The sequence below is a fragment of the Stegastes partitus genome, unplaced genomic scaffold (genome assembly GCF_000690725.1).
Source record: "Stegastes partitus isolate 25-593 unplaced genomic scaffold, Stegastes_partitus-1.0.2 Scaffold108, whole genome shotgun sequence".
NCBI classification, from domain to species: domain Eukaryota; kingdom Metazoa; phylum Chordata; class Actinopteri; family Pomacentridae; genus Stegastes; species Stegastes partitus.
The window spans coordinates 79,925-103,517 of record NW_007577839.1 but is presented as its reverse complement, the minus strand read 5'-3'; the positions used below and the strand labels follow the sequence as shown (position 1 = coordinate 103,517).

Sequence of the window (23,593 nt, the reverse complement as noted above, 5' to 3'; positions counted from 1 at the left end):
GCGGGGGTGATTGATGGTGGGAGGAACACCGCAAGAAATGTAGGACAGATGTCAATGAGCCATCACAGGGAACAGGGAGAGGTGGGAGTCAGGGTGACATTGGTGGCCTTCAACAAAGTACATTTGAATAAATATAGTTGGCTATTTTCGGAGTGGAATCGAGATGTATTGTGATTTGGACAAGTGGCAAAATCCAAAATAGTATTGATGAGAGCTGTGATGATATCCAGCAGGACATTCCTGCATGACCTGTACGTGATATTTCACTAAATTTCAGTCTCTGTGCAACCTCACACAGGCTAGATCTGCTTTTAGCAAACAGCTCTTTCAATATGAAGTTGAAAATGTAGCTATCAACACTAATATTCTGGAAAACCTAGAGAGTAATAGTACAGATATAAATGTGACCAACATCAGGACACAGTCAAAGTAGAAACCTCAAATAAAACGGAATCCGATCTTTGAATAATACATGTCACATCCATTCTGAAGTGTACAGTATTAGACATATGTAAGCTGAACTCTAGTCCAATGCCTAAGGCGATTTCCTACCAAATTCCACTGTGTTAGCTACATTTAGCTACCCAGACTCAGCAATAAATGCCTAATAAGTACCCGATTCATATAATGACATAATGCCATCTATCATGAGCGGTGTTATGGTGTGAGTTTAGGACATGTCATTTACACTATGATTATTTCAGTCTCATAAATTTAACTCAGGCATATATAAAGGGTAAGAAATACACAGAGTGGTTATTTTACTAGGTACATACGTGCTATGTAATGCAATTTAATACAGCTGCCCTGCCATAACATCTATCTTTATACATTATAGGCATCATGAATCGTAATAGTACAGCAGACTTTATGGTGGAAATATGCACTGGATGGAAGTTAACGGTGCAGGTGTTACTAATAAAGCATATATAGTTCAGTGTCAGATGGACATCTCTCTGCTTCGCAGGTTTGATGATGTATACATTTCTCAGAGGCATTCATGTTAAGATTAAAAAAAAAAAACAACAACAACTCACAAATAAATCCAAAGAAAAAGATGTTTATTTAATCTATATAGAAATGATGCAATGTGCATCTCAAAGGGGAAAACTGTGAGACAAAAATACTTTGGTACAGTTGAATTTCTGAGTAGCACAAGATTTTCATGGAGAAAGTGACACGGTACTGTGTTGGCTTCTGCACGTGCTTCCTTCAGATTTTTTTTCCATTTAGTTGTGCAAGTTGTTTCATTATAATCATCATGCATTTTGAATGAGCAGAGAATCCCACTGCTTCACTGAGTATTGCACACTGACAGATGTAATCCAGGCTCACGATATCTGATATTTAGAAAACACGTTGGTGAGCTTTCAGCAAAATAAAGAATCAGTGATGGTGTTCAGATGATGTACAGTATAAAATTGTTACAAAAAGGCATATGTGATTTACAAACATTTCAAATTCTACAATACAAATATAACTGAACATTAGAAGCTAGAATCCAGTGGTAGTTCTGCAGAGCACGCCTGCTACTGAAATGAGCACAATGGAGAGAGCTGTCAGTGATGGTTTTACTTTGTAAGTGATGTTCTCACAGATCCGATAAGTAATTATAAATCTGAATATTTGATGTCAGATTTCTACTCTATTTTGTCATTTTTTTTCTAGCCAAGAGACAACTAGATACTGTATATCAAAGTTTACAATATCAAAAAGTTAGAAGCTAAAAATATTTCCTCCTGAAATGTGTTGCAAATGTAACTGCAATACCTTGCAACAATAAAAACAAATACTACAATAAAGGTGAAACGACATATAAAGTGCAAAGAGAGGTTTCAATAAATGCACTGGGACTGACTATTGTAGTCACACAGGCAGTGTACAAATACTTTAAAAATGCCACTTCCCTTTTCTCCTTACTTTTTCTTCCGTAGCTGTTTTTTTCTCTTTTATTATTTTGTTTCAACTGTTTTTCAGGATGGATATTCTTATGAATGCATTTCTCACAGTATTTGGCCAAGGCCTTGTTCAACTTGTAACGTAAAGGATGTTAAGCAAAATTAAATCTATACACTGCATATCGCCACTCGACATGTTATGGATATGTACTCTGAGACATGTACGTGGCTTCGCTTCCGCCGCTCGCGGAGGTACATTCATTTTCATTGTGGGATGAAAAACAAGAGATTAGAAATTAGCTGGGGCAACAACACTGCCACAATCACATGAGGGTCTTTAGACGTTTTCTACCTTTTTCCACGGTTAGTTACCCATTTAGTTTGCTGAATTTATGAGAAGGGAGAATTTTCTCTTTTTTTTTTTCTATTAACACCAATAAAAGCAAATTCCTCATCCCTCCGGAATCAACAGAAAGGTAGTAAACATTGAAATATTCTATTTTAAAATACTGCCTAAACTGATATCAGTGCCAACTACAGCAACAACAATTGTAACATCAACAATATCAATATAGTAAAAAAGGAAAAAAAAAAGAAAAAAAAAAGGAAAACAAGAGAAAAAAAAAATTACAACAATAATATATAACTCTCTTCATAGAAATCAAACCAGAGTATCTCTAACGTGAATATATTGGACAATGTAAACCTACCATTATCAAAATTAGCAAATATGATAATAACACAGAAAGCACATCAATCTTATTCCTCTCACAGAGAGCGCTCACATCATTGTTTCTACAATGGTGTGGGTGGGCTTGATCAAGCCATTGTTCCCGTTTGGGTCCAGGGGCTGTGTCAGCTCGCTGCCCTTCAAGTTGTACTCTTTCGGGCGAGAGCTCACGCCTGACTTCGCTGGGGCTGCCACCGCTTTGATCCTCTGCGGGAAGGAGACGAGGGTTTAGATTAATGAGCGTCAGAAACTGAGGCGGGTTCAAGGCTCAGAATGACATCAGCAGTTGTGCATGTGCGGAAATTCAAGCCTTTTTAATTTAACACTCAGTGGGTTGTTTCAATAGATGCACCAGTGACTCTTCAGTAAATCTGATCATCGACACTGCTCACATTTCTGTAAGTTAAATATGGAGCTGGTGGAGTGTTATGTAGCGGACCAAAATGGGTTTGGCAAGTTTGCATTTGAAAAAAATAGTACAATGGATATCTTCCAGTTGGAAGAGATGATTTTGTTGCTGTCTATTAATTCAAGATTTCATTGAGCTGTGACCACTTCTCGAGACATTACATTTAGGTTAATGTTGGCCAACATTAGCAACCAGTAGGTGACTGGTAGCTGTTTATAGGAGATTGCAGTGTTTATCTTGTGAACAGATTTGGCAGAAGTTTTAAATGGGTCATGCACACACCTACATGAGCAGATTTGAGGGAAAATTGTGTGTCTGAATAACTACAAGTTGTTTGCATCAATATTCATGATGGAGCAGAGTTAGCTGGCGACATGTCTTTAGCTCGTTCTTCTCACCTTCAAGTTTTACATTTGTAAAATCTGGCATTGTTCAATCCAATTTGCTGAAGATAAACTGCCTTGACGAAGGACGGTTATGTTTTAATGAGAACTGTTTGCCTTCCACCAAAGTTTGGAAGTTAGGAAGATTACCAAAACTCAGCCTACTGAAGTCTGCAGCTCTCACTGAGTGACTCATTTTGATACTTTGGTTTTTGCACAGATTAACCCTCTGAACCCCAAAACTCACTGGTGGGTTCCAAAGGCACGTTATCTTAAAAAAGAAAAAAAAAAAATCACCAAAATAATACTAATTAGTTTACCAGAGAATATATAGAAACAGAAAAAATTCATAGCTTTCTACCTCGCTTTGAACTACTCATCTGTAATGTAAACTAAACCAAATCTAAGTTTAAAGTTAAATTTAAGCAAAATGTCTTTACTCTTTTTAAGTGCAAAATCTCTTTCTAGCATCAACTATTTACAGTAGCCAGAGTCTGCAAAAAACAAAAAATGCAACGCTCCTCCTTGTAACTGGCAAGTCATTCATGGCTCGGCTGCAAAAATGTCTGGACTTTTCGGCTGAACTGGGCTGAACTGGGCTGAACTGCAGGCTGTGTTCGCACAGAAGGAATAATAAACAATTGCTGTTTTTGAACAGAACCAGGAGAACTGTTTCCTCTCTGTTTCTAGTATTTATGCTAAGCTAAACTAACCTGCTCTTGGCTCTTGTGTCATATTCTACAGTTATACAGTTTCATTTAGCAGACCCTTTTATCCAAAGCGACGCACATCTGAGAGTAGATGCAACACAAACAAGGATCTAGTCAGGAGAAAACAATCTAGATAAGTGCCATAGAACAAATTCAAGTGTGATAGGGTGTTGATGCCAACAGCAGGCCGTGTGGGAGGTAATAGGATTTTTTGTTTTTTTTTTGTTTGTGTTTTTGTTTGTTTGTTTTCGAGCTGTAAAGTGTAAAGGTGTTCAGTGAAGAGCTGGGTCTTTATATTCAGGGTATATACATGAGTGGTATCGATCTTCTCACCTAAATCTTGGCAAGAAAGTTTCAAATAAAAACAGAATGTCAGCTCACCTCAATCAGAGGTCCCTCAGACTGTAAGATCTTGATGACCATCACCATTGGGATGCAGATCATGGAGGCCAGGGCCAAACACCAGCCCAGACCGATGGCCCAGTCAGGGTACTCATACACCTTGTTGTAGGTCAAGGGCTTGTACTTCACCAGGGAGAAGACAAAACAGCCCTGGAAGGGGGACAAAAACACATGCTGCATTTAGTTCTGAGCTCTACCCCTTCCTGTGACCTTCAAAGTTCATCAACATTTGTCAAATGTCAGAAATGACAGTATCTCCAAACCCCCCCAATACAATAAAGTGACACTAATCTCTCACCATGCAGAGGACAGGAGTGATTATGGTCCAGCTCCATTTCATCCATGGGTTTGGTCTGTAGCCAATCATATCTTCAATTGCGTCATAGAATTTATCAACTCCTATCCAACACAAAGACAAGGAAGAACAAACTGAGTACATGAAGTAATTTTGTAATCATGAATATTGCACTTACAACAGCATCGGTTTCCACTGGACATGTGGCATTGTTTCAAATTTCAGAATGACCTTCATCTACCTGTTGAAATTAGCAGGTTTATGAGCCCTTATCTTAGTTGTTTGTCATAAACTGGACCATTTATTTCCACTAGGTCATGTGTATAAAGTATAAACAGTCTTGACTTTGGCTGTTGTAACTATCTCAGGAGGCCATCATTTGTCTTTACTGACTGTTGATAGTAGTTGAGTGTGTGTGCTGCCTCATGCATGACTTGGTGTACTCCTCTGTTATCTTTATGAGGTTAAGTTGTTTTATTCAGTCTTTACTATGGCATTCACTGCAACTATTGCATCTATTGTGAAAGGCTGATATGTCTACGAGCACTGAACCTGTCAGCTATAAAGTAATGTTCCTCTCTCATGTTGTTCATATTAAAAGTTTGCCTGCTGCTACATGCCAACGACTGCCGAGGGTTAATGAGTATTTTCGTATTTAGTTTAGCTCACCATTCCATACTGTAAGTCAAAACATGACAAAGTTAAACCATATTAAAAATAGAGCCCATGACATAGTTTAAGTTTTATATTTAAGTTTCGATTTGAGTTTAAAGTTTCTTCGCTATGCTACCATTTCCATTAGGAATCTTGTTTATAGAAAAAACTGGAATGAGAATACAGATTTTGATCTCTTTTAGGGTCCCTTAGGTTGGGAACCACTGATCTAGGACACAGAGCCTCCATTCTCGACTAACAAAAATAAAAGTCCCAAAGAAGAGGTCCTGTGTGACTCAAACACAGTGGCATTAGCAGGGGCGATGCAGTGTCGCTTTGATTCCATTCGTCTCAATGTTCTTCCTTCATTAATAACAGAAGGTTATTATCTGGTGGGAGGCAACTCTGTAGCCAATGACCGTCTAGGGTTGGACCAACTCCATCCCCACCGCCCCTCAACCTCAACACACCCCTGCAGTTAAACTTATTTACTACTGACGTGTAAAAAACCCACAAGGATGCCTTTGTTTACCACCATAGAGATCATTTGGGCCTTTATGCCCACCTCTTCTGGATCATTACTTACAGAAATCTATCGTATATAGAGTCCACTTACCATAAACCCAGGCTACAGCAATGCATTCAAAGAATGCAACCCACAAAAGGCACACACCACTGGCTGCATAGTAGTCGAAGAGTTGAAACACGTACATGCCACCCTGGAAAAAGAAAAAGACAGAAAGAGGCATTAATTATCTCTCTGATGTGTGTGGCAAGAAAGAAAGTCACAGAGATAAAAGAGGGCATTGAAGCAGGGTGGGCAGAGATGTTGAAAGCAGGACACAAGAATGCTGGCACCCAACCAATAGAGGCAGAGTTCAACAGGTGCTGAGACGTCATTGGAGAACAGTTAACTGCTAAACGGAAAACAGCATTCCAAATTGTTCCATTCAGACACGCAGGATGTGAGTGGTGAATGTGGTAGGAAGCCATATTTGGTTGTGACAATGCAGCAGCACACAGGCATGTGGAAAATCTGTGGCGTTATCTCTGCTGTCGATCCAAATGCACTGAGTCTCTTTTCCTTCTCCAAACAGGATAAGCAGCTAAAGCGAAAGTGCAGAGGCTCGATGGATGACGTGAACGTACTTTCGTTACCATGGCGAGTCCCAGGAGATAGCTCATGAAACACATCACAGCTATGAAGATCTCGCGCCGGTAACCTTTCCTGAGGAGGTCTGGATACAGATCCACAATGGAGGTGATCTGTCCTTCCACTTCAACAAACTGTGGGGGACAAAAGCAACTGTTAAGTTCTCAGAGGCATAAAAAAAAAGCTTTTTCTGTGTGCAAGCAGCTCTTGTTTTGCCTCTACAAACCAGTGGTTACAGAGTGAGAGCTGTCTTTGTTGGGCTGTAATGAGCATTGAAACAAGGCTCCTCTCTGCAACACTGGTTTGTTGCTACCAAGACAGAACAGAAACAAAACAACAGTGAAACACTGTCTCTGTTTTCTTGTCTCTGTAGTGCTCGTGCATCTCCCCTTTGCCTCATAAACTAGATAATGTCATAACAAAATTATGAAATTGCTCCTATTTATCAAACTGAGTGTCTTCATGCACCAAGAACATGCTTCTTTGTTGCACAACAAAAACCCCTCACATAACAGTGGCATGTATGTGTGAGCGATCTTAACAATATATAGCATTCAGGGCTGCAAATGTGCATGAAGTTTATGGTCAAAAATGCACCCACACACACACATAGACTGGCATCATTTCTCCCATGGAAATAGCTGTACTTGCAGGAGTATTTAAATGTACTCAAGTTTAGAGCCCCGTCCTGATCTCGCAGTTGGCTGATACAAGTAGCTGGCCATGTGTAGGACTGAGTTAGCACAGGAGTAGAATTACACTTGGAGGCAGGAAATGTGATATAGCGGGAGAATCCCTCGGGCATACACTTGTGTTTTGTCTACTTAGATTATCTTGTCTTAATCAAAGCTCTGCCTCGTATCAAAGCTAGATGGCTTGAATGCAAGCTATTATATTGGCTTCTACCAAGCTAATGTCTGACAAACATCCATAAATTTGTACAAATTTAATTTGTGGCATTAAAGGGCATCAAAGGAGCTATAATCCTTACACAGTGCAGTCGAGTGTGGTAGTAAAATGCCTTTGTGGGAACAAGTTGCTTTTCTTGTCTGTCAGTTATCTGATACCCTGGAGACGGTGGATATGCATCTGAGTGACACTAAATGTCTTTTACACATTGGGGCTGGCAGGAGGCAACAAACCCATGGGACCTGGGAGGTGTCTGTCTGAAATTCATGGGCGAAACACCAAAGAACTATTCTTTGCATAGCTTGACGTTTGTGAAAAAACTGACCTGGCTGTCGAGGCCCAGAAGCAGCAGCATGATAAAGAAGAGGATGGCCCACAGGGTTGGCAGCGGCATCATGGACACAGCTTTAGGGTAGGCGATGAAGGCCAAGCCGGGACCTGGAAGGAGAACAGAGTGGGGATGGGGAGAAGGGGCGGAGGACAGAGTTAACATTTCTATCTGATTTCAGCTTGGACGACACACTGTTAGGGGATCAGAAAAAATGGTGCAAATGCTGAGCTAAGGAGGCTAACAAAGTTTAGAAGGAAATATCGTCTAATGTGGCCAACAACATAGACATGAGATAAATCTAGCTGGGTTGAATTCTTATTCTTTGTTGGCCATTTAAGATTAAAATTCTCCTTAGAGGGGTTTTGCAAAAATAATAGTCCTGTATGTGTTCAAATGCAGGACAAACAACTATATTCAACTGTGCTTAATGCAACTTTTACACAGTAAATACTACATAACTTCCCACAATTTATAACAAAATCAAACTACTTCACTGTGCACATTTATTCATACGTTCTGTTTATACTGACATAGCATAGCCTTTAGTTACATCCCACTTTGCAACTTCATTGAACTGTTATTCACTCTGAACTAGTTTCTCTTTACATATTTTTATATGCACCTAATGTCTGCGGGATGCTGCACTGCATTTTGGTACTTACTGTGTGCAACAACAATAAAACTAAATCTAATCTTACCTAATCTAAACAAAGCAGACATGGATTTTAGCAAAGCCATGAACCAATTCAACAGTATATAGGTAATAACAGCAATACACACAGAATCAGCAGTCGCACTACAACTAGTGCCTCAATTAAACAGCTGAGCAGAATGCAGGACATTTGTATAAAAAAACAAAAAGAAAGAAAAATATGCTTTGATACAATAAATGTAATTCTTTTTTTCAAGTACACTATAACATGCCATCGTAGAACGGCTGTCATTGTCATTCAGCTGTAGTTCGATGCCATGTCGTATTCAAGATAGTTTAATTTTAACTGAAAAGAGCAGGCATGCTGAAAGAAGACACATCTCCTTCAAAGACCACATAGAAGATAAAGGAAGACAGAAACAGAACCGGTGGCGTCCACCTCTGGAGATCCACAGCTTGTTAACAGAACTGGGTTTACAGTGCAGTGCTGCTGGTCAGAAATATCACCTCAGGGTGCCAGTGCACATACAGTAAATCACATACAGTGGAGTGCCAATCTTCTTAGTAATGCCCCCCTGGTCGGAAAGATGTAAAAGCTACTAAATGACAGGAGCAGGTTGAATGTGGGACACGTGGTGCCAGTGAACACCTGTAATAATGATGATGGCCCAATACAGGAGCTCTCTTGACACCACAGTTCAGTGTGATCTGTCCTCAGAAAACAGGGAACAAGTTTCGCACTTAAGCAACAATTCTGTTTCTTTTAGGCTTTTATTCAAGGAGTGTGCAATTGCCGAGACCGCTACATTTCAGCATCATAGTTTCCGAGACTTTGATAAATTACCTAAAGGACTTTTTCTTTCTCGTTTCAATTTTGCTTTAAGTTTCCAATTGTCTTTTTCTTTTTTTCTTTTCTTTTTTTTGGCAGCAGCGCCCACCATCACTGCAGCCAGCACCTTGGACCCTCGTACCTGACTCTGCCACATCGGCAATGTCCACCCCTTGTTCTTGTGCCATGAAGCCCAGGACGGAAAATATTGCGAAGCCAGACACAAAACTGGTACCGCTGTTGAGGCCTCCCAGCAGCAAACAGTCCCTATGTCACACATATGTCATGGAGGTTGTTAATGAACACAGGTGGAACCGAAGTTCCCATTTTCTTTTCACGCAACCGTCTCTGACACGAGTTGCTGTCACTACTACAGTCCCGCTCCCCCCCCGGCGGCAACGCAACTCACCTGTAGCAGTTGTATTTGTATTTGTTGTAGCTCCCCAGTGACGTCATGGCGCCCAGGCAAATGGCATAGGAGAAGAAAATCTGGGTTCCTGCGTCAATCCACACCTGAGGAGACCGAAGTGATTGCTGATGTTGACTGTTTTTCCAAGTTCGACATGGTCAAAATTTTAGAATTGTGTGATAAAAACCTATAGAAAATAATTTTGAGAGTGGAACTTAGGGCAGCAAAAATGTGCTGTAAACACATGTCTTGACCTTTTAAGTTGACATGATGAACTTAGTAGCAAATATTTGGTTATTTGGATACTGAGCAACTATGAAGCAACTTTAGCATTCATAAGGTAGAGTCAGTTGAATACGAGTTTAATATTTACTCTGAGATCGGTTAAAGTACAGCACTATAGGAAAACTACAGGCCATAAAACCAAATTCTTTTTCTGAAAGATGCTATAAAACTCTGTAAATCATCACATTTATCACTACAGCTATGCATTATAAATACAAAAACATAGCATGTAGTGCTCTAGTACCAGGACCGTTTCTATATAAATACACTGTGAAGGTGAAAGATCCGTCATTTTATCTGAAATCAGGGCAAGACATAGTTCAATCTAATTAATTTCAGCACATCGGTATTTGGAGCCGTGCCAATCATGTCTGCTTATTTTATTCACACGATTACTAACGAGAGATAATGTAGCAAGTTAACACAACACAATTACACTACAGTGATTTAACTAGTTCCCTGAGTTCCCTGCCAGTTAGCTTAGCTTAGCTTAGCTTAGCATAAAGGCTGCAAATAGCAAGACCTGCTGTGTTCAAAAGTATCCAAATCCTGCAACTAGCTTCTCTGTAGCTTTAGTAATTACTTTAGACTTCAGATATTGTAAGAAATACTTCCTTTTCTACAATACTTTTAAATGGAGCAGGTCGCTAGACACCTTTATGCTAAGCTAAGCTAAAATGCTGCTGCATGCGGTTTCGTATAAAGTTCAAAAATGAGTGTTGAATCTAAGTCTCAACTAAAAGTGTCATGCTGTTCCTCTAACACCTCGAGACAGAACTATAAAATATATAAGTAGGGAGTTGGAGCAGGGATCTATGACAGTTGAAAGAGCTTCTGATCCTACCTCTGGATCCTGCAGGCGGGTCAGGTCAGGGTAAAGGTAAAATTTGATCCCTTCAGAAGCGCCTGGCAGAGTGACGCCACGTACCAGCAGTACGATCAGCATCACAAATGGAAAAGTTGCTGTTATGTACACCACCTGGATGGGACAAAGGAATTATGGGCTAAAGTAACGGTTCAAAAGTCGCAGGCTCATTACTCATCATTGGTGAAACATAATGGGATAAACACTCCGTTCTTTTTAAGTTCACATTTCTAACATATTTTTCCAACTGAAGGACAAAAGAAACATTGTTCTTATTTCCCTCCACACAAAGTGTTTCCACAGAGAAGAACACACGCTTGGTGATGCACATCCAATGGAGCGTGACGCAGTTCCACGGTATACAAACTTTCGACTTCCCGAATTGCTATCTTCCTAAAGATTAGATTATTTTGAGGGACGTTGGCCACAACAGTGACCTGTGCATTAAGTAGAAAATAATAAAACCCACAAATAGATCTTAATAGAGTTAATCATTTTCCTCTCAGGGTTGCTCCTGTTGGCTCTGACCCAATTTCTGTCCTGCTAAGAGAAACAAAGACAGGGCTGAGGAGCGGCAGTCAACTGTTTACAGCCGACAGTGTGTCTGGCCAAGAAGCAACTTCCAGGACAACTTGGAGGCTTGTGTCTCTAAATCAACTATATTAACTGTGTTTCCAAGCATGTGGCTTTTCTCTGAGCAACAGTGTTTTGCCAGTCAGGGTAAAAAAAAAAAAAAAAAAAGGCCAAACAGCATCCAGGCAACACAATAAGTACAGGATGTGTCTACGCCTCAGCACTCACTTTCCCAGTGGACTTGACTCCCTTCCAGATGCAGAAAAAGCAGATAACCCACACAGCAAGGAGACACAGGGCTAAGTCCCACTTCAGGGGCCCTATGTCCTCGATCCCAGTGGAGATGCTCAGGACGTTGCGTCTGCAGAAGAAAACAGGGGCACATGACAGGTTTACAGCAGTGCGTGGAACTTTTAACAGATGGGGTTATCTTTTACGCTTTCATAAACAGGATGTAGGTCATGGTGCCAACTACACCATGTGAGCACTAGAGACTAATTAAAAGGACAATAAAGATATCAAAGGGGCACGTGACTTGGCCTTTCTGTGCTGTTCAGTGCTTTCGCCTGCCAAAAATCTGAATATTAAACTGGTGAGAAGATTATTTGGAAAAGCTTTGAAGCTGGAGCTGCTAACTGCATAAACACTTCACATTTAAAACTATTTGTTGAGATCTGTCATCTGATTCAAATATTTCACAAAGCAAATGGATAGAAAAAAAAAGGGAGCTTCACTTGGTTGGGGTTCCAGTTTAATTTGAACTTAAGTAATACTTTAAACCATATATCCAATGCCAAAACAAATACAGTTCAATATAAACTGGTGGAGAACGGCTTTGTAAAGCTAAACAGTACCTATTCAGGAATTGCACCTCTCTAGACACAATTGCTCAAGCAAGATAAAAAATCAGTGTTGCTCTGACATGGTTGTGTGAGTGGACGTGCTTTTGATGAATACTCACTCCCAGAACTCGGTGACTGGGGAGGTAAAGTTGGTAATATTGGCTGCCAGCCAAAGGGTCTTGTTCTTCCGGACTGTGTCCTCTATACAGTACTCTGTGTTCCAGGGCTGCTTGCATTTTGCCCAGGGGAGCTCAGGCTGAAAGCACTGAAACAGGTAGTAGAGTCCCCAGGCCAGAATCACGATGTAGTAGATGTTCAGTAGAGATACGATCACGATAGAGGCGTAGCCAATACCTGCAGACAAAACAAGAGGGATGGCAGATTTTGAAGATATCACCCTAATCAGCATTTCTTTTACTTATACAGTTAAGCTTTTGCTGGTGTTATAGTGGACGCAGTTGGTAGCACTGTTGCCTTGCAGCAAGAAGGTCGCTGGTTCGTGTCCCGGTGGGAGGTACTGGGATTTTGCAGCGTAGGTTCTCTCCCACAAGTCCAAAAACACGTTGAGGTTAATTGGTTATTCTAAATTGTGAATTCCAGTGTGCTTGGTTGTTTGTCTCTAAGTGTAGCCATAAGTCAGCTGGGATAGGCTCCTGTGACCCTAGTGAGGATTAAGCGGTGTATAGATGATGGATGGATGGTGTTATAGCTTTGTTTACACCTGAAATGACACATTTTATGACTGGGAATGCAACAGTGTCTTCACCTTCTTAGTTTATGTGGCCATTTTATTACCATATAGCTTAAACATCCAGCAGAGAGAGAGAGAGAAACATGGATAGTCATGTTTCCGGCCACGTGATGAATGTGAGTCCAGTTTTTCGCTTTCCTTTAAGCTCTGTTTTTGGTCTCGACCAACAAGTTAGCCAAAAAAAATAGCTACTAAATGCTCCACTTTGTCTGTCTGTAGCCAAAAACACCTCTGACAAGTGCAGTGAGAGCGACCAAGTGAGTTGAAAGACTCTTCAAAGCTGTGCAGAGCTGGGATGAAATGCAGAGTTCATTCTTTGTACATACAATTGCTCATCTGATCCATTGTTACTATAAAAACTATTCATCACAGCCACTTTCATCTTGCCGCAGGGATGTAGAGGTGTAGTCCTTGGCGTCATCACCGTCGGGCGCAGTAACAGATGCGATAGAGTGCACTTCTGACCACAACCAACCACGCCCAGGAATGACATTGAGTGTGGTCAGAGGTGAGCATGAGGGCTTTATTTAAACTTTTAAACCAGGCTGTCACAAATACAAAACCAACAACTGACTCAAGATTGGGGGAAAAACATGTCAAGCTTGACTCGACGGTGACTATCTACTATTATAATGTCCTTCGTGTTTTTACGCTATTTTTAGATGACTTTGCCACAAAACCTGGACGCAGAAATCCCCGGTACTCTTCCACTGCTCCGGAGTATTTTTAAACTTATCATCTCAGTCGCCCCCCACCTCCTCATTCCCACATTCCAAATGCAAACTGATAGACAGTCAATGCTGTGACAGGTGTGTGTGTGCGTGTGTGTGTGTGGGTTGGTGAGCAGTGAGTAAAGCCAAAGATTCACTGTGTGATAAAACACGTGGAAGTGTGGGGGAACAAAAGGGGGGAGATTTTTGCGATTGGAGCCACTTGTGGACTTTCTCTGCCGTGCCAGACGCTGCGGCAGATGGACAGACAGCAGCCTCAGCGTTCTTTTGAATGGCGGAGACCATCGGCAGCTGCTAGAGATCCATTGCCCCACAGTTTCCTCGCTTTTCATGTGACGTCTCTTGTGTGAACATGAGTAAGGGTGTCGCGGCAGCTGCTGAGGGTGGGGTGCCTCAGCGCTTGTCTACAGCTGTCACTCAAAGGTACAGGGCTGCACGAAACAGCAGCAAGAGGGTCGATAGTATCGGTAGCTCATGAGGGGTCTTAGGTCAAGAAACCGGTGGCAGAATGCGACAACGCTGTCGCAGAAGACATGCGGTATTTATAATCTCCAATAAGCTGAAGGAAATGGATCCACTCTGTAGCTCCGTGCCGTCAACACAGTATCTTTTCATGTAAACCTGCCACATGACACTGTACCCATTGCTAGGCAACTTAATATTTTCTTTCCCATAGTCTGTTTCCATGGCAACCAAGAACTCATCAGTCTATTATACACACTTGAATCTGAAATCCAAGGATGACTTTGTGTTTTAAAGGGCCTTCAAGCATGTGGTGTTAATACTTGTTTAATTATGTTTGCATAAATGTGTGCATGCAAGTATGTTTGTATCCTCTGGCTGGAGTTGACCCCTAATTAAAGTTTTTTTTTCCTTTAAAAATGTCATTCAACCTCCATAATTCTCCATGCTGAGTATTTTCCAATTTAACTCCTGCCTCGTTTTGCTAAATGATATCATTTCGACAACACAAAGCAGACTAATTAAGTAAGACTGGTTCAGTTACACCAAGAGAGAGGAGGGGAGACTTCTGGCAGAACATACTGTCAGGATGACGAAAACTGGACTGAAATGGAAAAGAAAATCAGGGCAGAAATCTTGTTCAGACAAATGAGGCTTTTACTCAGCGTTAAATATTAAATGATCTTGTCGGGGACGATTTGTGCTGTGATGCATAGTTTCTATTCGTCTTTCCGTGGGTGAAGATGTGTACGTTTAGGTGTTTGGACTGACCGGTGAATATGGGGCAGAGCTTGCCCCAGCAGGTGATCCCTCCCTCGGAGGTGTACTGGCCCAGTGCGACTTCCAGGAAGAACACCGGCAGGCCACCCCCGAACAGGAAGATGAAGTATGGGATGAGAAACGCACCTGAGAGTAGAAATCAGTTCAGAATAAGACATGTTCTTGCAATCACAACTGTTTTTTTTTGCATCTGTTGTGCATCTGTTGCCTACCTCCACCATTTTTATAACAAAGATAAGGAAAGCGCCAGACGTTTCCTAATCCGACGAAGCCTCCGGCCACAGACAGGACAAAGTCGAGCTTACTGGCCCACTTCTCCCTCTGAGGAGCCTTGCCTTCAGCCTCATCCTCGGGCCGCGTGCCGGGGCTCTTCCCTGGCGAAGGTTTCAGGGTGTCCTTGTGAAAGTCCTTCAAGCATTGGAGCTTCTCTTTTTGTGCCATGCTGTGGACAGCAAAACAAAAAAAAGCATGCGTAAGATGGCGAGACAAGGAGAGAGACAGGCAGAGGTGAGAGGGATAACACAGAGATAGGAAGGAGCATTAGGGAGATAATGCTGTGGCCTGACTGCGTTTACAGCTTGCCGTGTGAGCACATGATATACAGTACAATGCTGTTAATCTTGCTAATCTGAGCAACTGATGCATGGAGGTCATTCAGCCTGAGGAAGTGTTTGGGGAGCTGATTTGCATTGGAACTGAGAGCAGAAGTGAATTAGAAAGGAACATTTATTGCATGTCCAACCCCTTGTGCAAGAGGAGAAATACAAATTAACAAGTACTGTGGCACATCAGTGCCACAAAGTGCAACACACAGCTTTCGAGAACAATCTAAGCATCTACATCTAAAGAGAATAATTTCATCTTAAGCAATAAAACTTCAGTATTTTAAATGCATGGTGCAAACTGTGTAGCTCAAACAGTATCCACATCACAGTTGCGCACATTCACGTCCCTGTTTTCCAACTTCACTCTGGGTCTCAGGGTGGATCTTCTGCTCACAGGGGGGCACATTGTGAGTGAAGGAAAAGGAAGGGAATGTTTGGGAACGATATGTGCCTTTAAGACCTCAAATGAACCTGAAGGACAGTTTTTCCTTTAGCTTCCCGTATGCTACCGTATCAGCAACGTGTCAGCCCAACATAATCCAAATTTAGAGAGGAAGATATCCCTCTGCATTCCCAACACGTTGGCTGCTCTCAGGAAGCTTCGACAGCTTAAGTTCGCTTGAGTGTTTACACTGTAAACCGCCTTTCCAAGAAAGACAGGATTTGTTATTACTGACCAAGGTATCCTATTTCCTCGCATGAGCCAAAGGGGAGAAAAGTAACCCTAATAAGACAGGAATAACCATGTAAGACATGTCGAGGCTGAATATGATTTAAGCTCCCAGCCGGTATATATTAAAGAACAAAAGAAGGACAATGAGTAGGCTATAATTAATCTTAAGATGTGAGATAAATTAGAATAAGAATGAGAAAGGCCTTTTGTTTTTTTTTAAGTTTGACTTGAATAGAGAAGAAGTTGGCAGAACAACTTTAGATACTTCCCCTTAACTGTTAAGGCCACAAAATAAATTCAGACTGCGTTGTTCATTGAAGCTGACACAAAAGTACATGTTGTTCAGAAAAGAGCCGACTCTCCACAGAATTAGTTTTGGTTAAGAGCAATTTAAGAAGGACAATTTAAACAGTAATAAGCACAAATTTCAATAACAACTCCAAATTGTATGACATTCATCTCAGTGACAGAAACAACTTTTTTTTTTTTTTTTACCTCTCAGGAATTAACACTTTTAGCAGCAGCCACATTAAGATTCTCTTAAAGCTCTAACATTCCTGTTGGGAACTGTGCGTCTCCTCACTTAATTAACACTGTGTCCCATCATTTTCAAGGATTTCTCTCTTCCTGTTATGCATGACAAGTCAACTTGAACTGCTTTCCATTCTCAAACCTGCTTACATAACTGGATCAGTTCTTGCTCACTCTGTTTCTCATCCTGTTTGTCTCTCTCTCTCTCTCTCTCTCTCTCTCTCTCTCTCTTTATCCCTTTCCCCTCTTTTCTTTTAGTCCCGTCCGCTCAACGTCTGCTTTCACCTGCCCTGCCTGGTGTTAGGAGGGTGTCCGATAAGACTTAACGCAAACTGCCCACGAGATCCAACCCAGACATGCTTGACAAGAAATTCCTTAAGCTTATATAAAGGAAAACATGGGACTAAATGTAAACTGTCACCTCTTTCTTATGGGAATCACAAAATCACAACTATAAAGCCTGTTTGCAGTTCTTCTTCTGTGTATTTAACCTTTTACCACACAAAGAGATGATATCAAACGACACATTACACTGCTTTTGATTTAACTATTTTTAAATCCGCTTTAAACAGAAAACATTACAAAACACACGCAAACCCAGTAAAATCTAGTCTCCTCAACGGCAGAGTAATTCAGAACACTTACATTTCCTTCATGGCTGCGACTATGTATAGCGTTCCTCTCTCTCAGCTGTCACCATTCCTCTGTACTGAATGCCTTTATGCCGACACGGGTCACAAGAAGTGGAGCTGACACTAGGGCCCGCCCCTTGGCTAAAGACAATTAAATCCAATGTGCAGATTGGACGCAGCCCGGCTGTGACAGACCACTCAGGTACCAACGTGGGAGACTGTAAATTTCCACTTCCACTTTTCCACTCCCACAAACATACACACAGCCAGGCGGTGGTGGGGAGGGGTGGGGGGGATGAGTGTGTCTGTCACACATACGAGCAATGCACACACACATACTTCTTGTTCATGTTGAAGACACAGAGGACATTTCAGAGGAAGGCTGAGCTGCTCCTTCACTGAGTTGTAATCTAATACAAAAGGAGGAATTGAAGGCAGGATTGACAGTTTTAGTGCACACACTGAAATAAATCACTTTCATAATAAGTCTCTCATATCATCACCACGCCACTTCCAAGCATCTTTGTGAGAAAACTATTTATACAACTACTTTCAAATGTAGGATTCCTGTCCTCCATCGTTTCATGACATGTGGTTTGTTATCTGGGTAATGTAAACCAGTACAGTATCAGCTGCCTAATAAGGTAAAGTGTCTCCTCTGCTTGTCCGTGGTGTGTTTGGATACTGCTCACCGCTCTGAGAGCTCACAATGGTTGGACAAAGAGCGCCGGCATGCAACTGTCAATTTAAAACTACCTCCGCAGGATCCGCACACTTCAAACACTGCACACGCCCACACTTTTGACACCTTTTTTTTTTTTTTCCCCATCGTCATAATTCATCATGTTTCGCTCTGCCGTGCACCTTTGCCAAATGTCTGTCTAATCCTTTGCATGAGAGACCACAGGATTTGTATTTGGAAGGTAGATGCATGCAACAGAAAGAGAGCCTGTTTCGTATAAGGCCATGAAGTCAAATAAGAGTTCTTCCTTAACGAACTGAAACCTTTTGGTGTTTGCTTAGAAATCATAAACTTTACAGGAACAGCGTGAGGCCTTGATTGTTGCTGAACACTGGATCTGTATGTTTGCAGATTGTAAACACACTATTCAGTCGTCCACCTTCGAGCAACTTTTCTGTTTTTTTTGGTCAAGTTTCCGTTTTGGTGCATTTTGTCTTGAATGACTTGATCTGAGCTTTGGCTTTCAAACCTACGTGTTGTGTTTGAAAAGAAAAATCACACAAAAAAAACAATCCAACAGTATTATCTTTTAGTTTAGCAGAAAAACAACAACCACATGAAGGTTTCTGAGATTTTTATGGTATCAATATGTTAAAACATGCTCATTTCACACTAGAATATGATCTTTTATCTGCGAAAATCACATTTTCACAGTTAATTAGCAGGCAAAATATTGCGACTTTAAGTGCAAAGAGCCCACAGGCCGCCCTTTTTCACCGTTTTATTTTCAGCACCGGCAGCTAAAAGAAGTGCAGCGACCCCGCAGGTTTTATCTGCTGAGAGGGCGGATTGGGGTTATTAAAGGACACATGACAATCAATCATACACTGGCTGGGGTGGAGACTGAAGAAGTAGGTTAAGTATGTGCCACTAAGTATAAGATATAAGCTAGTAAACGTCTTAGTCGATCAGACTTACTTCAGCAAGTCTCCTAAAGGAGGCAAAATACACATTCAGCCATTCATTCATTCACTCATCGGATGACTTGTGACTGTGACAAAAGTGAGTGTGCACCTGGAGCCTGCAGGAAACAGCAAACCACAGCCTGTTCCACAACCACAAACACATCACATCACATGATAGCGTGATGTCCGGACGAGCCTGAACGCATCACAACAGCCCTCCAAAAAACGATCAAACAGAAACGAGTCTTATCTGATTTACTGTAAACACAGGAAACCAGGTTCAAAGGCCAAATCTGCGTTTTCTTTTATAAGCAGAACATTATTTACCCAAGTTGTGCTTAAAGCAAAAGCACAGGGTTTCATTTTTAGCGAGGAAAAAAACGGAGGAGGAAGAGCATCATGTTAAAAAAAAAAAATTAATAAAAAAAAAAAGCAAGCGTTGTTTCTATTACAGAGTAAAATGAATAAACGTCAAATAACTAAATGTTAAAAAAATAAAAATAAAAAGCTTAACAATACAGTTTTCTATCACACATTCTCTTGGATTTTAGCGTCATTAACCTTGTTAATTGATTTGTAAAAGGTAAATAAGGTTAGATTACCTGTCCTCTTACTAAGCAGCTTGTTGTTCCTTGTCGTGCAGTTCAGTGAAACAACTGAATCTATTTTTCATGAGACCATTGTTTAATTTCAGTTTGAGTGGAAAATCACCAGCTTCTCCATGCAACAGCTTCTTAAAGCGACAGCCTCCCTCCGTCCCCTTCACCTGCTGCTTCAGCGCTACTGGCTGACAACAGCCGCCACATGTTCTCCACACATCGACATATTGATTTACATCCACACGCCACATTTTTTTTTTATTTTTATCATTATTTTTGCATCGATTTGCAAAAACACTGATAATGTTTATTGTAAACGTCTCACATGTTGTTAAGAACCGAAAGAGTTGTAGAAACCCCAATTTACGATGTGCGGAAAAAAAAAAAGAAAAAAGTTTCGAACGAGGAAGTCTTTATGGACTGGATTTAACACTTTTATTAACTGTTAAGGAATGATTTACAAAATGCTCTGTGTATCAGTTACAACTCATTATTGAAAACAAGTTGTGTAAAAAAAAAACATTGGCAAGGTGGCAGGTGTTCTTTCCTGTTTGCTTTCACTCTGTTTACTTTTTTGTATTAACCTTACTCACTTTTTTTCTTTTTTCCTCCCCCCAAAACCTTAGTGGGGTAAATTGGTGTAATAGATAATATTCTAGGGCCCTAAATATTCCAATTACTAATCAGGTAAATTTATATAAATGATCATAACCTAGGGTCTTAACTTTAATATTTTAAATTGTTCAGGTAAATCAATATAATTAATAACATTGTAGGGTCTTAAGTTTAGTGTTCTAGTTAGCTGGGTAATTTTTTATGATAAATATTTTTTCGTAAGATGTTAACGATATTATTTAAATTGGTCAGGTAAATTTATATAAATAATAATATTGTATTAATATTATTGAAAGGCCTTGAATATTCAAATTACTCCGGAAAATTTAAATAAATAATGTAAATTTATGTGAATAATCATAACATTTATATTTAAAATAGCTACATTTATATAATTAATAATATTCTAGGTTCTTAACTTTAGTATTCAAATAAGCTGGGTGATTTTTTATGGTAAATATTTTTTATAAGGTCTTAACCATAGTATTTAAATTTCTCAGGCAAATTTATATAAATAATCATAACCTGATATTTAAAATAGTCAGGTGCATTTATATAATTAATAATATTGTAGGGTCTTCACTTTAGTATTCAAATCAGCCAGATAATTTTTTTATGATAAATATTTTTGTAAGGTCTTAACCATGGCATTTGAATTGGTTGGGTAAATTTATATAATTAATAATACTCTAGGGTCCTAACCTTAGTATCTAAATTAGCCATGTAAATTTATGTAAATAGTAATGATGAAGGATCTTAACCTTAGTACTTAAATTATTCAGGTAAATGTATTTAATTAATAGTAATGTAGTGTCTTAACCTTACTATTTAAATTAGGCGAGTACATTTATATAACTGATAATATTGCAGGGTCTCACCTTCATGTTGAAATTAGTCAGATAAATTTCTATATACATTGTAGGGTCTAATCCTTGTTATCTATTTAGTCAGGTTAATTTATATAATTGATTGTAGAGTCATAATCTTAATATTTAAACATATTGGTAATGCCCAGCCAATATATTGATCAGGTGGTATCACTTACACTATATCGGTACCAGTGTACCTGTTGTACACCATGATGTGGCTTCATCACATAGTTTGTCCAACAGAGCATGAGTTGAGTCAAGTAGTGTCTTCACAGTAAGTTGCTAATTTTTGAACTACATTGCTGGAAAGTTAATAAACAATGAGCCCATCGTGTTCCTTTTTTCTTTCAAGATGACTCTAACATACCATATATATGTACAGTATCCTGGCCAGAATATCAATATTGGAATTGTTTTCTTTCCAGAACTCTAGTATTGGTCAGACTATTGTTGTCAGAGTGATTACATAATGTCAATCTTGTTTTTCTATTGGAAAGCACTTTGGTTAAACATCTATTGTTTTAAATGTATCGTAAAAAAAAAAATAACAGTGACATTAACTGACTTTCTAACAAATGATCCACCACTTATTACCAATTGGACTGTACTGATATTCATGGCAGAATATATAATAACGGCTGGTAGAGAGGATGAACCATACTGGAATGTAACTAAGTATATTCTCAGTATTGTACCTAAAATTTTATGTGCCAGTGCTACAATGTATTACTTATACTCCACTGGACCTCAAAGGAATTTTTTTTTTTTTTATAGGCTGAGAAAATTTTCCTCCTTCTTAAGCCACATATACAATTTTACAACTGTACCTTACCTCACCTGAAATGACCACTCCTACTGTACACACCCAGGAAGTCATATAACCGCACTTCCACCTTGAGATCAAAGAGTTCTACAACAAGTTTTAAAAGAAAAAAAGACTTCCACACCTACATTTATTATTTCACTTGGTTAAAGGTTTACAGTGATGATTTTGTTGTGGTTTTATTGGACATCATTTATTTATATTGCAATAGGTTATGCTGTTCAAACACTTTGAAGAAAACGGAAATACCAAGTTCATGAAGTGACTTTAAGTGAGGTCATCCTCCTTCACTTTATTCATAAAACTATTTGCTGGTTCTAGTATTTTGATTTGTTCTGTAATCTATCTACAAGACTGTAAAACCAAGCTTTAAGGCCAGCCCTTCGAAAAAAACAAGATAGTGGAGAACCTGTTTTAGAGAAGCCAGACTGTTTTATTAGGACAGAAAGTAGCACAAAGGGTTAAAGGATACGGTTAGATAATCAGTTGGAAGAGTTGGCCAATATATGAGTTATGCAGATGGTGATTCAGAAGGAACGACTGACAAGTAATCCCAGGAGGCCCAACATGATCAATACATCGCTATCTGTCAGAAAACACAATTCCAAATCGATGTTCACTCCGAATAGTGGAAGAATTCTCAAATCTGCCAAGTGAACTTTTTCCTTACAGCCATAGACACTTTGCCTTTGTACCATGTGAGCATAAAATAGATGCTTTAGTCCATCATACTGAAAGTGGTCCAAAGGTTCAGCAAATCTAGTTTCTGTCCTGAGCATATCTAACAGTTGAGTCTTGCCCTAGATATAGTTCTCGTCACTGTAAAGCTCATTTTTGTCATATCCCTTTCACCCTTGTGCCAGTAAACCAGCCTCCTTTATCTCTATTATCTCTCTATCAGCAACAGTAGTGCTTTTTTAATTACTACCAGTTCATCAGCCTTTTGAATAAGTGCCACTTTCCTTTTCCTTTGTATCAAGCACATCTGTCTGTGTCATACCAGGAGCTCAGCAAAGCTCAAACAGCCCATAGTCTTCACCAGCACCAGCTCAAGGGACCCTATTTCCATCATATACAATAAGACCACCTCCCATTGCTGTTCTTCAAGATTCATTAACCAGGTTACAGCCTTCTACGTATCTTCAGTAGTCTGTACAGTGGCCTCAATCCCCATATCCTGTTTCCCAGCCAACCCAGTTTCAAATGTCCCTCACCTCACTGGACCCTTGTGAATTTGTTATGTTAAAGACGACTCCCACCAACCTTCGTACACTAGAGAAGCCCAGACTGTAGAACTATTATATCCTGTTGAATCATCTGTGTCCCACACAACTGACTACCGTGCACTCTACCCATGACCCACCACCTTTCACCCTGGCACTGGCAGCATTAGGATGACAGTATGGCCACATTAACTAGCACTAATGGAAATACGGGCAGTAGTAAATGTCACTAAGGTTGGAACTTTGCGTTTAGAGTGAGGACACTTGTTGGTATGCTGCAGTCTCTTCAACCAGGAAAAGGTGCTTCGTGCAGAGCTAATTTC

General features: G+C 40.1%; 1 protein-coding gene across 2 annotated transcripts; it reads right to left on the bottom strand.

Moving 5' to 3' along the window:
• Window positions 1-1,040: 1,040 nt before the first annotated feature.
• On the bottom strand, window positions 1,041-19,873 carry LOC103354441 (sodium- and chloride-dependent taurine transporter). 2 transcript variants are annotated; one of them, XM_008277812.1, is made up of 14 exons: window positions 19,744-19,873; window positions 15,266-15,495; window positions 15,045-15,179; window positions 12,449-12,683; window positions 11,716-11,848; window positions 10,894-11,028; window positions 9,765-9,868; window positions 9,498-9,622; window positions 7,869-7,981; window positions 6,631-6,768; window positions 6,098-6,200; window positions 4,831-4,931; window positions 4,512-4,682; window positions 1,041-2,835 (listed from the first exon to the last, which is right to left on the bottom strand). In XM_008277812.1, the coding sequence occupies exons 2-14, from the start codon at window positions 15,492-15,494 to the stop codon at window positions 2,680-2,682; spliced, it is 1,878 nt and encodes a 625-aa protein (XP_008276034.1). In that variant the 5' UTR covers window position 15,495; window positions 19,744-19,873; the 3' UTR covers window positions 1,041-2,679. The 2 variants fall into 2 exon arrangements, with proteins under 2 accessions (XP_008276034.1, XP_008276033.1); XM_008277811.1 differs by lacking the exon at window positions 19,744-19,873 and adding an exon at window positions 17,508-17,605.
• Between the last annotated feature and the right edge of the window lie 3,720 nt (window positions 19,874-23,593).

Bases quoted from the DNA above. Each gene is read 5' to 3' on its own strand.
- LOC103354441 (XM_008277811.1), bottom strand. The intron at 11,029-11,715 runs GTGAGTGCTGAG...TGTCCCATCCAG, and splicing joins GAGTCAAGTCCACTGGGAAA to GTGGTGTACATAACAGCAAC. The intron at 7,982-9,497 runs GTACGAGGGTCC...TTCTCCTTCCAG, and splicing joins TGCCGATGTGGCAGAGTCAG to GTCCCGGCTTGGCCTTCATC.